Source organism: Rhea pennata, chromosome 1, assembly GCF_028389875.1.
Source record: "Rhea pennata isolate bPtePen1 chromosome 1, bPtePen1.pri, whole genome shotgun sequence".
Taxonomy (NCBI): Eukaryota; Metazoa; Chordata; class Aves; order Rheiformes; family Rheidae; genus Rhea; species Rhea pennata.
Window position 1 is genome coordinate 125261666 of NC_084663.1, and position 19184 is coordinate 125280849.

Sequence of the window (19184 nt, forward strand, 5' to 3'; positions counted from 1 at the left end):
AAAATTTTACTCCTGAATACATCTCGAAACAGTTTCTTTTATCATTCTCTAGTTCATCACCTATAGTTACTTTGCATTTTATGGTAGACTGAAAAACTCAGAATATAGAAAATTATACAGAGAGAGATGGCTGCTGTATCTATGCTTAGTGTACCTCAATTCCATGCTTCTTTTCAGATATGGACAAACATACAGTATAGAGCTTAGTTTTCTGGAATTGACTTACTTTATTCTAGTGAATGCTAGGAAGGAAAAAAAAAAGCTGGCGTGCATTTAGAAGGTACCAACTATTTTGTCCATAGACTTCACATCAGAACAATCACAGGATTACTCACAGAGTAATTCAGCAGCAGCATTTTACCTTGCTCCCAAACACACATGGGCGTGTATGCTGCGCAGTCGCAAAATTCATTCATACTCAGTCACCAAATGGTTTCGACAAGAGCATTTTTTCCTCTTCTTTGTCAGAAAGACACACATGTTGAACATTAAGGTCAATAAAGTCTAGTTTCTATGTCTAAAGACCACGTTAACATCTGGTGAAACTTAGGGGGGAGGGGAAAGAATCACAATACATTCATGAAACCTCTCCCTCATTACCATAAGGCACTTTGGCTTACTTACCAACTTCAGCATCCATGGGCTGCCACGACAAGTGGCAAAGCAGCCAAAAAGCCCAAAGACGATGATCGTGGTACCCGTTCCAATAAGCACGTAAGGGGCATTGGTGGAGTTTTCAGCAATGAGAGAGATGTATGTGCCTAGAGTGAGCTTGCCCCACACTCCAACTGCAAGAAGGATAACACCTGTGATCTGTAATGCAGAAGGAGAAAACAGTCAAGAGGTGTCAGTAAAGACATCCAAATTCAGCACACAGTGACCCTGAAGAAATTCTTTGTTGCTGTCATCACAGCGAAAGGAAGCCTCAAGACTCTCACTAATTCCAATGGGATTGACTGAGAAAATTAATATCCAGTATCTGGAGATGTTGCATTAAAGGTGCACAAGGACTGATCACTACAATGCTGACCATTGCTAAGGGACAATAAAGCGTTCTGCCTGCAGGTACCACCACTAGCGCTTGAAACAGGCTCTCTACTCTTACAGCATGCCTGGGAAAGGTAGCCAACTAAACCACACTTACAAAAGCCAACAATAACCACTGCTACCTCAAATGTCCTGAGTTTTGCCCTGAGAACTACCTGAACAACCAAAACCTTCTACTTGATGTCTTGTCTTTCTTAGCATGGAAGTACCCAATTTCAGGGACACGAGAAGAAGAGTCTTTCTCTACCTCCTCAATGTATTCATGGATTTATCTTGGTCATGCACAAATTTTGCCTCTGAGCAGGAGGAAATCAGTGGGCCTCAGGAGGAGTGCTCAGCCTCTTGCCTGAGATGTGCAAGTAGAGACAGTCATGCTGCAGGGCAGCCAGTGTGCGCAAGCTCCTAGTGCCGACTGGGTCACAGTGGAGGCCAGTGCCATGCCCCATGCCAACATCAGGCAGCAGCCAATCCTGTATTGCTCAGGTGCTTAGGAAGGCCACAACAGGTCTCTGCGCTGAGAGCCCAATGGCTCTATCTTGTTAACAAGAATAATCATGATTTAAAAAAAAAAAAAAAAAAAAAGAATTCAAAAAATCATTAAGGTAGTCTTCACTGTAGCCCCCATACAATGGCAGAGATAGGGAGGGCAATACAGGGAAGGGATGACTGTGATGAAGGAGGAGTAACGCAGGTGAAAATACTCCTGGTTTCCTTGCAGCTGTGAAGCAGCTTAAACTAATCACTACTAATATTAGTTCACCACGTAGGTTTAACATGGCTCAGAGCTGACATATCTGCTTCAGCACTGTACACATGTAATTTGTTCCCACGGTATGACCCAAAGATAAAACATGAAGTGCCACCTGTGAGTGTCAGGTCTGCAAATGCTTCCTGAAACCTCTCAGAACTGCTTATTAGCTCCTGAAGGCTGCTAATGAGAGGCAGAAATAGAAGAAACGTCCCGGCATTCTTTTGTTTGCTTTCTAATCTTCTCTTGTGAGCATCTTTATACTGCTGTGAGATCTTGGAAATTCAACACTATTACACCAGGGTTGCCCTGCAGTTGTTCACAGAGGGGACCTGCATTCACAGTTTTGTTGCACCAAAAATTTCCTCCCCAGCTGAGCTATTTCACACGATCTCTCTTTCAGCCTCTATTTGTAACGGGTGATACAAAATAATTCCAGAAAAGCCTTCTCAAAGGAAGAAGGTAAACAACTGCTTAACTTCTTTTCCCTATGCTGGTTCAAGAAGGACTAAGAAGGGTGCACCTTTGTTGCTCCTTTCTCAGTCATGTCCACAGGTCCTGCTGCTCTGTACTCCTGGACAAAGGAGACCTTCCTCTGTCCTACCTGCATACTTAGAGCAAGAGCAAATGCTGCTCAGACGCAGTGCTTTTCCCCTTCTGGAGGGGGGAGCTACACTCAGTGGAACTGCTGAATAATCAGAGCCTCATAAAGAAAATACCAGTAGGAGGGATGATACAAAACAGGCGCTCTGAAGAAACTTATGGGGAGAGGGACACAGGGGATAAAAGAAAACACAAAAGAGAGAGTCTAGAGAGAAACAGAATGAATGTACAGGCAGAGAGAAGATCTTTTCCATACTAGAGAAAATTACCTAATCATTGGCAATTTTAACACTTCTTAGCCCCTTCTCTTCTTTTCATCCCCCACCTGCGGCACTTTCTCATGCTAGCTCTTTGCTGTCTGGGGCGGGGGGCTCCATGTCTCCCTCACAGAAACGCCCCTCGCTGGCTCCTCTTCAGAGCACACTGGCATTCAGCACTGTCCAGGTAAGCACATCAATTCCTCCTGTTTCTCTACACTTCCCCTTCTTGCTTCTGATCAGCTACCCTCAGTGTTGGTATTTTGGTCACACCTTCAGAGCAGGATTAGTACAGATTTCTGCTCTCCTGCCCAGGGTGGAGTGAAGAGTAAATCCAACTTCTGTTTCTCTTTCAATGCAACCCTTTGAAAAATGCCGATTCCTTCACTCCCGTAATCCCTCAGCCAATAATTTGACATCAAAAAAATTACCAAGTAGCATGCACAACCACAGCCATCAAACATCCCATCTGAGTTTTGCCTTGTCCCCATACAAAGCCCCTGAAAGGAGAGAATATCCTAACCTCTGTCTCTCTTCTAACAAAAATTCTCCCAGAAGGTCCAAATTAATAGGTTAAAAACAAAGTCAGAAAGCGAGGTTATGGGGAACTCAAAAACCCAAAGAACAAATTTTGGTCTCTGGCCTCTGGTTAGACAAAGCGCTGGTTTCTGTGCCTGAGCTGTTGAAAGTTTTACCATCGTCCTCAGGGAGAAGTAAAATCAGTCTTCACTGCCAAAAGAAACAAGCGGCTTCACAGCTGAAAGAGAACTCTAGCCTTATAATAAAAAAGCATTTTTATTCAGCTATTTAAAACAATTACTAACTCTGAACTAGGCATTTTAAAAGTTTGGTTTTCTTATATCTCAGGGGGGCCTAACCAACCTATGATGCATAAAGTCTTTGGAAGAAAGGAGCCAAGACTACTGATGGCTTATCCCACTTCTGTTTCTTAATGAAACACTTATTTCCATGGATTTAGAAAATCTTGCACTTTGTGGTGAGGTATAAAATTCTAGCAAATCTCCACTAGTGGCACAGTGTTGATAGGGAATGGGAAAAGAGGTTTCTACAAGGAAATGCCTTAGATATAGCTAGAGTCTCAACAGCACAGCTCAGAATTTTGCTCCTGAAGACAAAAATCACGGTACTTTCTTTTTTTCCTACCAATCCTTTAATGATTTTTTTTTTAAACAGAGCATGGGCAGCAGTCTCATTAACGCCGACTTCCACCTGAAGTGAAACCTCCATTCCTTATTTTCAAGATGTGCTTTTTATCTCTCTCTGTTCCATTGTTCCATCACCAAACTGTTGGAACAGTTAATGTACTAGCTGCTTTTTTTTTTTTTTTTTTTTTTGGTTTGTTTGTTCTCTTTAAGAGTGGGAGGTACAAGAACGGTGAGAAGACCAGGATACAGCCTTCTGACCTGCAAAGACAGCACCAGGCAGAGACACCGCTGCTGTCGTTACCTGCAGGCATGCTGTGGTACAGACTCCATCTGACATCTCCACTGTCACACCATTTACCATCCCAACCTTCCCAGCGCCCAGCAGATGGGCATCTCACCCCACAATAGGCGGTGAAAAGCAGCCCTGTAGAGCAGACCTGACTGTTAAGCAAATCCTTTGTTTGATCTGAAACTGCAACACCAGCTTGTCCAGGGTGGCCTGTGTGTCAGACCCAAGAGCTGAAACAGCAAGGTGATGTGGGTCCATTCACACCTAGAAGAAACCTGGAAGTACCTCCTGTTACGCACAACCCTTTCCTAGTCTTCCGCCTCCTGCCTTTCCCTCAGCACTGTTTTAATTCAGGTTAATCCATGACCGTTACAGTATATTCCAATGTAAAAATCAAAGGCTGAATGTACTGTAATCAAAGCAAACTACAAAACTACTTTATATAAACCACTGATGATATATACTTATATAAACGAGTGTGATGGAGACTGTGGGGCTGGCTTGGAGAGAGGTAGAAAGGCAGAAAGCGGAATGCTGTTGCTGGATGTAGTCTAAGAAGCAGATTTGCCATGCAGGCGAATCCTGCAGGAGACCAGGACAGCAGTCACCTACAGGAAGACTGGCTGATCCAAATTAAACTCCAATTTGTAGTAAGCTTTATTTCCTTTTGAGGAGAAAAGCTGTACGATGTATGCTGCTGGCTTATTTCAGCACCTTTTATCCTGCACAAGAAAACTTCATTTTGCCGTAGAGATCACAGGTGCTAGGATCACAGGAGGGTGACACAAGCGCATGTTACCACTAACAGCCTTCTTACACTGCAGTCTCTCTAGTGAAAGCACAGTGTCTGAGCCGTGTCCTACAGTGGCACTCAATCCTGGCCAGTGCCACAAGGCACTGCTGTAACAGAGATGCTACCTGTGGGGAAGGTACGCAAGAGTAGCCCAGGGAGCCAAGCATCATTTCCTGCATGCATCGCTCCCCAGCACAGAGCCAGCAGCTCTTCTGGCAGCAGTAGGCAAGGTAAGTCGCCAATCCTTGTGTAGCTCACAGGAGAGATAGCGGAGCATCTAAAAGAGATTTCAAACAGGAAACACTGGGAAGGTGAATGCTAGGAAACATCTCAGCATACCAAGCTTCTTTAACACTTCTAAACCTCGCCGTTTACATTCCCTTGGAACATCTTAACACCACTGTGGAAAACTAGGGTTCCCATTAAAAATAAATAAAACAAACTAAACAACAGAAACATTCAGAAAACACGTTTTCTGAAACAACCTGTTGCACTCCAGTTCACATCCCAGAGTAGAGATCTACAAGAAGACAAGCTGTGCAATCAGACCATCTTTATAAAAAGATATCAAGACTAACCTAGTCCATACTCAGCTACCTAAAATCATCACTGGGTTCATCTAAACAGTTCTTGCAAGCCTCTCCTGTACCTGCGCAGGTTGCTTAACTTCTCTGATGCCTCCCTAAAACAAGGTTAATGCCATCTACTTCACAGAGATCTTGTGTAGCTTTAATATCTGCAAAAGGCTTAAAAATCCAAGAGAAATTTGTAAAAAATGACAGCTTCCTTCTGTCATTCAAAAGCTACAACAGAACTGCTTACACTCAGCAAATCCAAAACAACAGTGGTGTATGGCTATTGATGTTTCAGACTTGACTGTTTTTAAAGGAAGAGAAACAGTCTTCACATCGGGAGACTCAGGCTGGCTCTGTTAGCTTTTATTCACTAAAGCTCAGATGGGCTCAGATATGGCTCTTTGCATTATGAGATCCAGGTTTTGTATGCACCCTAGAAAATTTAGTATTTCATAAAAGAACAAAAGTGTTTTCATTTGGGACATCAGGCCTTACCTGTATATGCACTTACATGTATATATTTTTTAACCCTGGCATAGTCATGATTACCAAACCATCACACAAAACAGCGGCAGATAAACAGATATGATCAATACTTCTTCTCTTGGAGATGTACAAAATATTTTAGATATCCTGACAGACCCAGGAAAGTCCCTACAAACTTTTTATTTTTTAGAATCCCTCAGAGCCGAGATCCACTGTCCAGAGCAGCTCTGTTTATAAACACTTTCCAAAGTCTGTATAAGCACAGCAAGAAAGCAACAGTCTTACTCTACACCCACCAACTTCTAAAGCAAAATGGAGATAGCCTGAAGACTACAGCCTGTGCTAAAAAAGCAGCACAATTACAGTAGGACAATAAAAAACAAGTCTGTGCCTTTCATCTACGTAAAAAAGAACTCAGGTTTCAGGAACCAGATGATGTTTCCGTCAACCTGTATTTACTGCTGAGGCCTGGCTAAAACAAAGACAGCAGTATCCATCACCGGGCACAAACGTGCCTGAGCTGCTCGGAGCGCACAGAAGAAACTAACTGGAAGCTGTACCACCTGCCTTGCCCCAAATCAGAGAGGCTGGAGCCATAGAGAACAGCAAGCATTTGTAGACGGGGGGGGGGGGGGGGGGGGGGGGGAGAAAAAAAAAAGAAAAAAAGAGAGAGAGAGATTTGCTTTTAAAAAGGAGACAATAGCAAAGATATGGCCCAAATATACAATGCTGTGGGAGAAAATAGTTGCTCTTTGTGGTGACTGGGACCCCTTGCCCCCTCCTTCCCAGCCCTCAGAGGAAGCAGAAGGGTCCGACCGACTGCGCCAGGGCCGTGGCCCCCTTTCACATATGCCTGCCATGAAAAGCGTAAGGTGACAGAAGGCAGCCTCGGCTTTCACAGCCTCCCTAAAACAGCTCTCTGAGGGCGTCACCTTCAAGAAGTCATTTCCTATTCTCACTTCTGAACTTAATACAAGGCTGGGGATTTGATTCCCAATCTCCTTCAATAAAAGTGAAAGCCTGAAAGCTGCAGCTGATGAGCCAGTAAAAGGCAGCAGCGTCCTCTCCTGCTGTTCTCGCCTGCTTCAAGCCTGCTCTTCTCCTCCCATACGCAGATATGGACGCAAATTTTAATCAGGAACACTAAACCACCACACTAACCTTTTCTTTGAAGCCCCCCAAATGTACAAGCACAAGAAGTATCTTTGACTTTGGACAAGTTGCAATTCCTAACGGAGCTAGCTGGTCTGAGGAAGGATGCACAGGGAAGGGCTGCTTAGATAACTCAGACATTTTAAATATTTGGATCCATTTCCACAGCACAACAGAGTGCATAGCACAAATACCTGGGCAAGCAGCAGACCCGCAGCAGCGTTGCGCCAGCATGCGGCTGCCCTGGAGGCAGGACTAATTAAGCCACAGAGAAATGCTGAGAGGACCAAGCCAGCAGCGCCCGAGCTCTGAGCTGCAGCAGGGAGACTTGACTTGTTTGGAGGTCTCACTGCGATCCCTAACGTGGAAACCCTCCTTCTCCTCCAGTACACCTCTAGCTAGGCCAGCACACTCCCTCATCATCCATAGCATTTGTTTCCATTGATTATAAAGAGGCCAGAGGTGAAGAGCTGAGGCAGAATCATCTACAGTGTGGATCTCCATATTTCAGCAGACGAATCTCACCCTCAGTTCTTGCAGACAGAATCTAAAGCATTACCGGAAAAAAAAAAAAAAGCAGTTATTGTGTGATGAGTTTGTCTGGCATTTTGCGCTGTCTTGTCCTCTAGTGTGTTTAAAAGAAAGCAAGAGAAAACAAAAATAATTGTGTTTCAAGGTCATTTACAAACACATCAAATACTTTTAAAAAGAAGTCCAAGAGTTTTCCTCAGACTTTATAAGAACCTTGATTTAAAGAGTAATAGCCCACTCCTGAACAAAATTCAGCTCACTAACCTGTAATTAGGAGCCTTGTGCCTCACAGCAGTTCCACATGCCACACTTTTAAACACGCAAGGCAAACGTGCCCACTGTTTCCAGAAGACAGAGTAACAGGAGAACAAACACAGACAGAAAGAGCACATGGTTATGGTCACTGTTGCAAGTGTGGTATCTCAGGACAAAACAAAGTGCCGGAGTAGGATAAGCCAGCATAGCATCTACTAGGGCACCATCCAAGGAGGTCTCTACGAAGATAGCTGGTCTGAACGGCCCTGACAAAATCGGGCTGATATAGATTCCCACCGACTTAATCAAGCTTTGCCAAGGGCCAACAGTTTTGGCCCACTTCGCTGCCAGCTCCTTTAAGGAGGTTTCCAAATGTGAAACTCTTCTAAATCTTTGCTGCAAGAGACGCCTTTTCCCACCAGACTGCCTTGTCAGCCACCCATGTACATGCAGCAATTCCAGAAGCTAGCCAGACTCCACAGTCTTTACTGGTGGAAATAGATTGGATGAAGGAACACAGAAGACCTCGGGTTCACATCCATCCGAGTGCTGCTGATGCCAGAAAATCCTACTGAACAAGTAACTGCTACGGCAGGCAAGACATACCCAAATACCTTGATGAAGGTGGGAGCAAGACGTCAAAGTAATATACTGTTTAACAAAGCAGTTAAGACTGCTCACGCATATACTCAACCAGTCTACTGAGTCCAAGAGTAACTTAGACTTAACATTGGTAGAAACCTTGCACAGCTCTGATCCCAGATGAGGATCATCTTGTCAAGGCCACAAGAATTAGTTTTCTGAAATAGCGACCTAAGCCATGTGGACTAGTCCTGCAAATCCACTTCCTCTGTTATCATTCCCAGTTATTTCATGAACACTGAAATTCTCTTCATTCTACTCATTGCTAGTAGGCACATCTCCTAATTCAATTCAGAGCACTGACTCAGTCTACAAAAGTTTGGGATGTGGTGCCAGGCTTTTGTTGTTTGTGTGTGGCTTGACTACCCACCACGTATTTCCGGCAGGACAAAAATCATCTCTCATTACTTTCTGCTCACAAAGAGGAGCTATCACATACTAAACTTCCTAAAGCATCTGAGGCCAATATTAGCCCAACCCATAGTGTTACATACGCACTGCAAATCCTCTTCACTGAAAACCAAGTAACTGCATAGCTAGTTTTACCAGATGGCTGGGCATACGCATCTGATCAATCAACTGCTGTGAAGAGTTACCATGAGAAGAACTGCTCCGTGTCACAAAAGACAAGGCAACATCAAAGTTGGCAGAGACAGCACAAATTCTGCATGGGCCTGAAGTGCTGCATCTTCACCTGCGATAGCACACAGATATTTAAAAGGGAGCTGCTAATCTGAAGAGCTGAGTTACCAATTAACAGTTTCATAATTTACTTAAAAATGTCTAAACCATTTTTTTTTTTTTTTTTTATCTTTTTCCCTATCAGTTGGGGAACATGTTTCAGAGGGAGCTCACTGAGTAGCTTGATCATGGAGGGAAAGTACCACAAACAGGTATATCACTCTTGCTTTCCCATTCTCAGGATGCTCTTTCAGGTTCTCTGTCATTCTTCCTCCCTTCCCCTTGGGTACTTTTAAAGTGCAGTATCTGTGTGGTACAGTGCCAGCAAGGCAAATGCCAGATAAGGGCATCTAGACCACACTGGGAAGAGGAAGGTATACAGCGTCAGGGGCTTTGATGGATTGGACTTCTGGGAGAAAAGAAATGGGGTGGAGTGAGGGCTGAGGAGCACGCAAGGCTCGGGATCAGGGGTTGGAGGCAGAGCTGGCAGGGGAGGACACAGCAATGACGACTTCGACACAAAGACTGCAGAAGAAGCTAAGCTTTCAAAAACTAAGACCCGTGTGGAAAAAAGGAGTTAAAAAAACATTATCAGTTATGACTAGAATCCAAAATTAACAGCTCGGATTTAATGTGGAGGCGTAACAAATGGTCAAACCACATATTCATACCCAAATAGATGACATCATTAGAGATACAAATTTGCACCAACTGTCAGTGAAGCCCTGATTTATCTGTGTTCAGGGCAAGTCCAGTTTACATAACAAGCCTTTCAGAAACTCAGACAAGCTTCATGTCCATGAATGAGCTTGCAAGCTGTTTGTTAGTGCCGATTTTTGTCAGCTCTTTCTAATGCTTGCAAATTGTGCTGCCTCTTGCATACAGCAGGCTGTTTAATCTGTTTTGATGGATACTCACTTTCTGCATATATTTCCAGGATGAAGCACTTTTATTTCATTTCCTGATGTATGGCTCTCTCCTTCCAGCCTCACACATAGCTGCCGTCAAGAAAGCATTAGGCCTCAGAGTCCAACTAGCAATAAAACATCCCAGGCCTGAAACTTTCAGGCCTGCCTGAAGAACTCCCTCACTCCTAAAACCACCCACAGCATTTCCACCCAGCAGCTGCAAGCAAAGAGAAGGCCTAAAGTCTCGGATGGTAAAGAAAAACAGTCTTTATTTTCCCAGCAGATTGAAAGTTTTTCTTAAGTTGCAATAAAATTCATCTGAAAACTACTAAGTGGGAATGGCATTGGTGTATTTGACGCAACATGCATACCAGGACAAAGAAAGACTACTATCTCTACAAGACTGTATTTTAGGGACAAATATCACTATCGTGAGAGTTTATCACTATCACAGTAGTAAGGATAAGTAAGTATAGCCACATTTTTTTTCTCCTTTGGTAACTGCCCAGCTACAGCCGATGTTGCATTGCTGCTCTAGCACAAGGGCAACCTGTCATTAGCCCTTTTCGATATGTGGGCACAGACTGCGACAGGGGCTGGAGCAGTCCCCAGGCTGCTCCCTCTCCCTGTACTGCACCAGGCCACCAAGCCTTCATCACATGGCACCACGTAACTCCCTTCTCGTGCTCGTCACTGGGTAGGAAAAGTCATGTTATTTCTGCCTTGTCCTAGACTGCGTTTTTAGTCTGTCTGTTACCATTTTGCCTGTGCAGAAAAGGCAGGCACGTGGGAAAGCGCAGCCTGTGAGCTCCCTGTCAGGCTTCACCAGAGTCCTCCTGCCTTTCAAACAACAATACATCAACATGTTTTGCTAACAGTCTGCTTAACAAAAGCGACTACAGAAAAAAGGACAAAAAAAAGTAAAATGTGCCTCAAGATCCAAAATTTGCCATAAGCAACACAAGCTTGAAGCCTTTTTATATTTTCTGCAAAAATGTTTTTTTTCTTCCCGATTAAATAACATCTTTTTTCCTCATTAATCTTATCTCCTCGTGCTGACTGTACTTCTCTCCACACCTGATATAATGGGAAGGAGGACAGGATGGGAAAAGGATAGTCACATAGTCTACTTCACATGCCACGCAGAGAACATGAGGCAGAAGGCTAAAGTAACCTAGGACAGACAGTGTGAATATCTCCATATGTGTTTAATATGCTACAGCCCTCACTGTTGGAACTAAGAAGCTGAATAAACTGTTTCACACAAAAGGAGAGGGAACAGTCAAACAGGATAGTGGGGTATCCCCTTTTCTCCACTCCATTTCCCCATCTGCACTCGCTCAGTAAGCAGGACTTACTCTGGTCTCCTAGCAGCACAGAGGACTGCAAGCTACTCGTTACATGTTCCAGATCCATAGGCTGAGACAGACCAAACAAAGCAAAGTTAAAAAAAATTAAGAAACCCTTTGATACAGTGTTAACTGCACTGACTCTTCAAAACAGGCAGCCTTCTATCACTAGTTATTCCTTTTCAGAGTCTAAGAAAGAAAAGAAAAGAAAAAAAAGTAGTAGTTCTGGTTTTCTGTTGTGCTCTCTCTCCAGCCATAACCGTTATTAGAAAGCTATTTTATCCTGGATTTCATCAACGCAGATCATGTCCCAGGGCCTTACAAAACTGTATTCACTGCTGTGGAAGCCCCTAGACTCTTGTTTCTTCAGCCTTGAAACCTGAGGTGTACTTAATAAAATATCATTAGGCCTGCCCTTTCTTTTAGGTCAAATGTCTTAAAGGAAAAAAAAAATATATAGCAGATATCCAAGCAGAGCAAGGATTTTAAAGATTACATGCAACTATGAATTGTATTGTTTAGCGCTAAAAGGACTCACGTTTCATTGCTTCTGAACTTGGACTTGGCAAATACACCCCTAAAGCTATTGACGGGCTGGATGGCAGGAAATGAAGCAGGTAGGCAACCTGGTCTTTTTCCAAGAAAAAACTCCAGTGAAATCAAGAAGCTCCTATGCAGTGTTTCAAGTCAGATGAATCAGCATTTTCTGGCTTAGAAAAAGGATCTGGGAAAAAAGTTCCCATCAGCTCTACCCTTCTTGCTCTGATCACATACTTCATATTCAAATGCCACTGCAATCCCATGCACCTCTATCCTTCCCATCCCCTTCCCGATTATCACCTTTGGGCGCATCTTACATATACTCTTATTCTAAAAGTACTGGGGATTGTCAGTAGCTCTATAAAATCAAACACCGACCACCAAAGCATCTTTCCTTGTCTCGTCCTACCTCTCCTTAAGCATGGTACCGGAGACACATCCCACCAGTCAACCAACTCTAATCAAAGGCCAGCCTTCTGCAGGCCCAAGTCAGGGCTAATATTCCTAATGTCACCTACAATATTGCTCCCATTTCTGGAACTGATTGGCTGTGATGAAAAACTTAACATGTTACAGACAGAGAGAAATATGACTGGAGTGAATGTTAGGTCTCATTTCACTTGTTCAACAAACTATGCACTTTTAAAAGACAAATAAGCAAAGACAGGGCCAATAGCTTTAATACAAGGGTATGTGCTGCAACTTTATAGGAGCCAGGCACAATGCTATTCTGATACTGTGATGTGTTTTTGAAATTAGAACTAATATTTAACAAACTTAGTTTCTAAAGAGAGGATAATACAAAGATGTCTAAGAATTAATTAATTTAATAGTGCCAGCACAAAGATTAAACTATCAACTCCCCGCTTCTGGGCTAAGAGAAATGAAATACATAAATAAAAGAAAAGGATTCAAACAGCAACTTTTGAAAGCACACAGGTCTTAGTTCTATCAGAACTGCATAGGAAAACACTACATAGTCCTCAAAACAAAATGCATACTACATCCTATTTGAATCTGCTTTCCTCATAACCCAAAAATCACAGAGCATTTGTTGCACAGTATAAAGGGAACTACTGACTTAAGCTAAGATAGGAAAAACAAGAGCTACTACGTCTCACATCCACAGGGATTTCAAGAGGCCCAAATGCAGAGGAACCTAATTTTCATGCAGGGCTTCCATATGGAACATTTAACGTTTATCATTTACAGAGGTGAAGATAAATGTGCAGCAGTAATTGCTAGTTTATTTGTCTACATAATTCATGTCCTCCTGTTCATTACAGATGTCAGCTATTTTGCTTCCTAAGTTCTGGCAAAATACAATTTAGAACCCAATCCTGATTGGTGCTAGGCACACAGCAATTCCTATTGCTTTCAAACGTAACTGGAAGAACTCAGTATTTCTCTGGACCAGTTTTTTATCCACAGAACTTAGGAACACAAGGTCAGCTTCATTAAGCAGGATCTCATTGTAGGGATCATTTTTCTATTTCATTTCATATTCAAAAATCTTGTTGAATGAATGCGAAACGTGTGCAACCTCAAATGAGATCCAGAATTGCATTAAAAGAGCCAAATGGATATGCTTCTGGTATTTTCATCTCTCGATTCCAGTATTTTCTTTTCCAAATACCAGACTCTCCACATTTTGGTATCCTGCAGGTTTTGAGGTGTGCTGTCTCAGCACAGCTCTGCTGCAATCTTCTCAAAATGAGTTAGAGAAAGTCTGTAATAAAATGGATGAAGCCATGGGAAGGCAGAAAAGAACTAAAGCAATTCATCTTGGCTGAAACAGAAAGGTCTAGTGATGTCCCATAGGTTTAGTAGGCTGTGAAGAACTGAGAGAGGACCAAGGCACACAGCTAATTAGATCTACCAGACTTTTCCCCAAAGGAGGGAAACTTTTTCACAAAGAAAATGGTTGACCTTGACAGAATCCAAAATGTACCATGCATTAAAAGCATGTCCAGAGAGGTTTAAAAATAAGTGGCCTACCTCTGAAAATTTTATAAGTTTCTTAAAATAAGCAAGGAATCACATTCAAAATGTTCTTGCTTTACAATCCACCAAGCAAGGGGAGTGGCTGGCTTTGAATCTTTTCCTGTCTCAGTCTCTGGGCTCTAATCAGCCAGACAGAGGACTAAAACAAATATATTATCTTCTTCCTTTGAGCTTCAATGTCAGGTCTTCATAGACAGGAACACAGCAGTAAGAAAAGATATGATGCAAAATGGAGCTGCATGTATGCCAGAAACACAGCTGTAGTTTCTATTCTCACACTGGGTGAACCTGGTTAGACCCCCTCCCCCCCCCCCCCCCCCCCAAAAAAAAACACCCTTCAATTACCTCTGCAAAGTATTGACCTCTGCTAGAGCTAATAAGAAAGCAAGATCTTATTCACTGCATCTTTGGAAGAGGATAACTCTTTCATGCCTTTCATGCCACATTTCAAAACAATTCCCTTTACTTATTTAGAAAACATGTTATGATGATGCTTATACCATCACTCATAGGTGTCAAAGGGCAGAAAGTTAGAATTTTGTTTGGAGTCTCATATCAGATCAATAGTAGTACCAACAGCTGTAGCTCCCGGCCCCCACAGCCTTTGAAAAAGGAAATACTCAAACTGTCAGTTTTGAAGAAACTACATAGGTGCAACAAAACAGATAAAAATAAAAAAGGATGCACACTGACAAAAGAAAAAAACAATTTCATTGAAGGTGTAATCTTACCCGTGTTATTGCCCAATATTACCACCAAAAATGAATTTACTTGAAATCTGAAAAACAAAAAAAAAACAAAAAACAAAACAAAAAAAAAAAAAACCCCAAAAAGCTACACAAAAAGGGACTCCTGAATAATGACTGAAACGAACGTTTTAGGCCAAATCTCCTTCCTTTTTTTTTTTAATCAACTATAATTATTCTGTACTCAGTGAACATTCTACTCCTGAAAAAGATGAAAGCCAATTAATACCTGGATGACTTGCAAACTCTGTATTAGGAGCAACCATCTTCAGGAACCATTTGGGAATATAACTGCTCCAGCTCCTTCCAATCCCTCCCTTCAGCATTTTTTAGTACATCCTCCAGTGCCCGACATAACAATTTCTTATCTCCCTTCTCTTCTCACCTAAGCCTGTTCTCTTCTTCTACTTTCCTTTACAGTTCCCCCTCTAAAAAATCCCCTTCCAAGAAAATTCTGCTCACAGAATTTAAAGAAAAGCATCATGACATTAATTCGTTACACTAGGTTCCTCCCTGCTATCTGTTGCTGGTCTTGTCTAGATAGGCTGAAGCTCTCTGGGGTCAGGGTTGTCTCTTGGTGTTAGGTGTGCATGATGTCCAGCACGATGACTCTCAGTTTGCGCCTTTGCCCCGCAGTATGTTTGAGTTACACCACTTACCATCCATCTAGTACCAGCCACTGTCAGAAAACAGGTTATGTACTACAGTTCTTGCTGTTTTCATTCAAAACTGCAATTCCTATGTACTAAAATCACTGGTTCATGCGCTCTCTGCTGAAATTGTCATTGAGAACACCAGCTCGTGCAAACAGTGGTAAGGGGGATGCTACAAAGTTCCCATATCTCATCCGGTGAGAGCTGCAGTATTTAATGTGTCCGGATCAGGGGACAGCCAGCAGATATGATCACCTTGGGATACAGCGGACCAAATTTTTATTAGACATACTCATGCAGAGCTTAAAAATCTGTTTTTTCCCAGCTACTTTCGTTAAGTGGACTGGTATCCTACTTCTTCAAAAATATTTGTAAAGGTACACTGTTCTTACCTGCTGTAACACTATTACAAGCACATGAATACATGTCATAAGTGAGCTGCTATCAGATTAATATCCTCAGAGATGAAATTGAAGTGCTGCTTAAAAAATTCATGAAAAGGAAATAAAATTCCTGCTCTCAGATAGATCCTGGAAATGAATGCTAAGTTATCACAGAGAATTCAGTTGAACAGGCTATTCACCACTGATGGCAGAAAAAATGGTGTGTTTATCACTAACTTTAAGAGTGCTTTTTTTAGCAACAAGGCAGTAGAGTTAACTTGAATTCTCATTAAAAGTCCTCATGGTATATACAGCATCCCTACCCATCCGTACACTAACCATACACCAAGGTTTGATGATACTTTCCACTCAGGCTGAAATGGTGGGGTGGAAACAACAATCAAATAGGTCAAAAACTCTGTAGGGAAGAGAGGTTAAAAATCACACAGAAGATAACAGCCTTCCCATAGCTCCTCCTTGCAACCATAAAGACAGGTAGATGCTCCTATAATTAACAGTAGGGAGAAAGATTTATTTTGCTTTGCGATAAAGAATTGGATATAACCCCAGAAATCCTAAAAGCACTAACAAAAAGTGCAGTGTTAGGAGGACACAACACAGCAGCCTTTGCAATGTGGCTCAAAATCAATCATTTTTTGCTAACACAGTAGCAAAACCTATTCTTATAGAATTTTCCTATACGGAAATCACTAATTATATGCCATTTACAGGAAGATTCAGGATCTCCACACTAACATATCTAATGAATGATTAAAATGAACACTCACATTCTCATGGTAAAAACTCAGCTTTTTTCTACCTTGCACTTAAAGAAGTGCAAAGAAATTTCAGTAATATTAAGCTCTTCATTCTGAGGTTTATGCTTTTTTTTAATACAAGATACTTCATTAAATGAGAAAATATTCTGTTTGATGGTTTAGTCACCAGTGGCTCTATTAATTGATGCATCTTTTAAGTTAGCCAAGACAAAAACATGGTCATCTTTGGGTAAAAATAAAATGCAAATACGCACTTCTGTTGGGAATTTTCAGAGCTAATCTCTTGAAACTTAGCTTTAAATATACATAAATGAACGTCTAAGGAAGAAGAACTTACAGTTTGGAAAAAACAAAACAAAACAGCATCCAGTTTTGCAAACTAAAACGTGTAATTAGAGAGAGATGGTGCCTTCAGTACCCATCACTAGTTTGCCGAGGGTGGTTCGGCGCAGCCATTAGCACTTTCTGAATACCGCTCCGTCAGGCGTAACACCAATACGCATGTAAATTTTGGTTATTCGTGAGGAAGTTGCACAGAAGTTCATAGCTGCCAGAACAAAAACCAGAACACCGAGTGAGTGACAAGTCTGCTTCAGGCCCTCCTTGCGGGGGTGCAGGCTTGTTTCCAGAGAGCTGTTCAACCACTGCAGCTTAAATCTGTGCAGCAGACAGGAGTCTCTGCAGAGCTTAAATCTGCGTCAGCCAGGACCACACGTTTCCCACGAGCTGTCAGCCGCATGTGACCCGTTTGCCCAAATGGTTACGAAAGTGGTCTGGGCTTCACCTCTCCCTTACCCGCATCGCATTTGTCTAGCTATAGTTAGAGACAGGGGGAAGCCACGTTTTGCCCTATAATGCATCAGGTTCACAGAAATCCCATTTTTCAAGGAGCGGGAGCCAAGCAAAGGCTAAGGCACAAAATCAGCACCGGTCAAAAATTCATAAATGAAAATCTGGCTTTCCCCAGTCTGCTTTCAACATATTTGGCACTATACAAACTACTGGGGCATGCAGACAATTTGCAGCGCAGAACAAGGAGACCCGCTGGTCCTCCACGAGGCTCCCCAGGCCTGGCGAAAGGCCTCAGGCAGAAACAGGTGCCTGCGGCTGGGCCGTTCTCCATCCTCCTCAAACACCTCCAGGGGCGCGAGGCACACACAATCCTCAGCGTACCGCAAATCCCATCATGTCTTTATGGATTAAGGCCTCTCTTCAGCAGAGCATTTTAGCGTACTTATCTTGACGCACACGTTTATGCGCTCGACTCAAGTAAAGGTGGGCTGCCGATCACAGGCCAGGAGGAAGGAGACGGTTCCAGCCTTGGCTGGAGGCCAGCGAAGAGGTGGACGCCCTGCTGCCACGCGGCACCAGGGATGGTATTTTGCAGTACAACACACCAGCATTGCTGTCTCTGAGCCTGTCAAGCCAGATGTGCTGCAAGAGCCTCCCCAGCCACCCATGGGCAAGCTCAAGCTTGATGTTTCATCAATTACGATTTCACCTTCCCTGTCCCCAGGTGCCCCAAGAGGAACATGACAACCGTGGGGCCAACAACCGAGTTTTAAGACCCAATGCAGCAGCAAGGCAGTGTCTTTGCAGCGTGCTGCTACCTGCCAACACATTTTTTCTGACAGGCTGCTCTGCAGATGCTGCACTCAGCATTGCTTCATGCAGCTGAAGCCTTAGATGCAGCAAGATTGCTCCTTCCTTGATTCTTCTTTTGAGTATCTTTCTTCCTTTATCACATCTGTTCTCTAAAGAGGGCCCAGTCTATCTGCTATTTGGCTAGACACCAGGTGTTGCTACCAAACCCTGGAAACAGCTTGTCTATTAATGACTCCCAAACTCTTCACATTCAGGGAGTCTTCATCAAATCCACCACAACATGTAGTGCCCCAGAATTCCAGCAACAGGCTAATGAATGGGAAAGTGGAAAGAGCTTTCCTATAGGTGCAAAAATTTTTTTCTGGTACTTACATTAAACCTTACTAAAACCAGACTTAAAGGTCCAGGCATCATTTGGGATCGGAGGAGTCAGTGAGAGGAAATGAAGTCACCATCTACATTTGACAGAAGGACTGTGGTGTGTGAAGGGCAGAACATGTATAAGGAAAACTAAAAAAAGTCTCCAGGCCTGGCATTTTATATACAGACAGATAAATGCAGAAGGGCAAGTGTCCTAATTCACCAGTCACTTTGAGCTAGCCTCAGTGCCTGTTTCACCAGTGAAGATTTCTTCTTAGATCTGTTGCTCTCGAAAATCAGTGCCTACATCTCTCTTCTCACTCTTCTCTGGCAATGCAGCAACTGCTGGAGCGCAGCCTAGACTGATATCCAGCAAACTACCATCCAAGACTACAGGTGGGTTCTTCCTGTAGGAGCCACACCTCAGGGAAGCTATGGCCCACTTCAAGCTCTTCCTTTCTGCTGGTCATTGGCGAGCTTCAACATATGGAGTGATTTCCAGTGCCGGCCTCTCAGCCTCTACACTGACTTTCTAGTCTCTCTCTCCTTTTTCATCTCTGGCAAAGGATGGGAACTTCCCATTTCAAGGATTTTCATATTCAAGCGAAGCAGCCATGTAACAGTTCATTCTT

General features: G+C 42.9%; 1 protein-coding gene across 1 annotated transcript in view; it reads right to left on the reverse strand.

Moving 5' to 3' along the window:
* TSPAN7 (tetraspanin 7) overlaps window positions 1-19184 on the reverse strand; it is a 106308-nt gene that overhangs the window by 20789 nt on the left and 66335 nt on the right. Inside the window, exon 2 of the mRNA XM_062573994.1 lies at window positions 625-813. Within this exon, the coding sequence (XP_062429978.1) occupies window positions 625-813 (189 nt within the window). The remainder of the gene's footprint in view (window positions 1-624; window positions 814-19184) is intronic.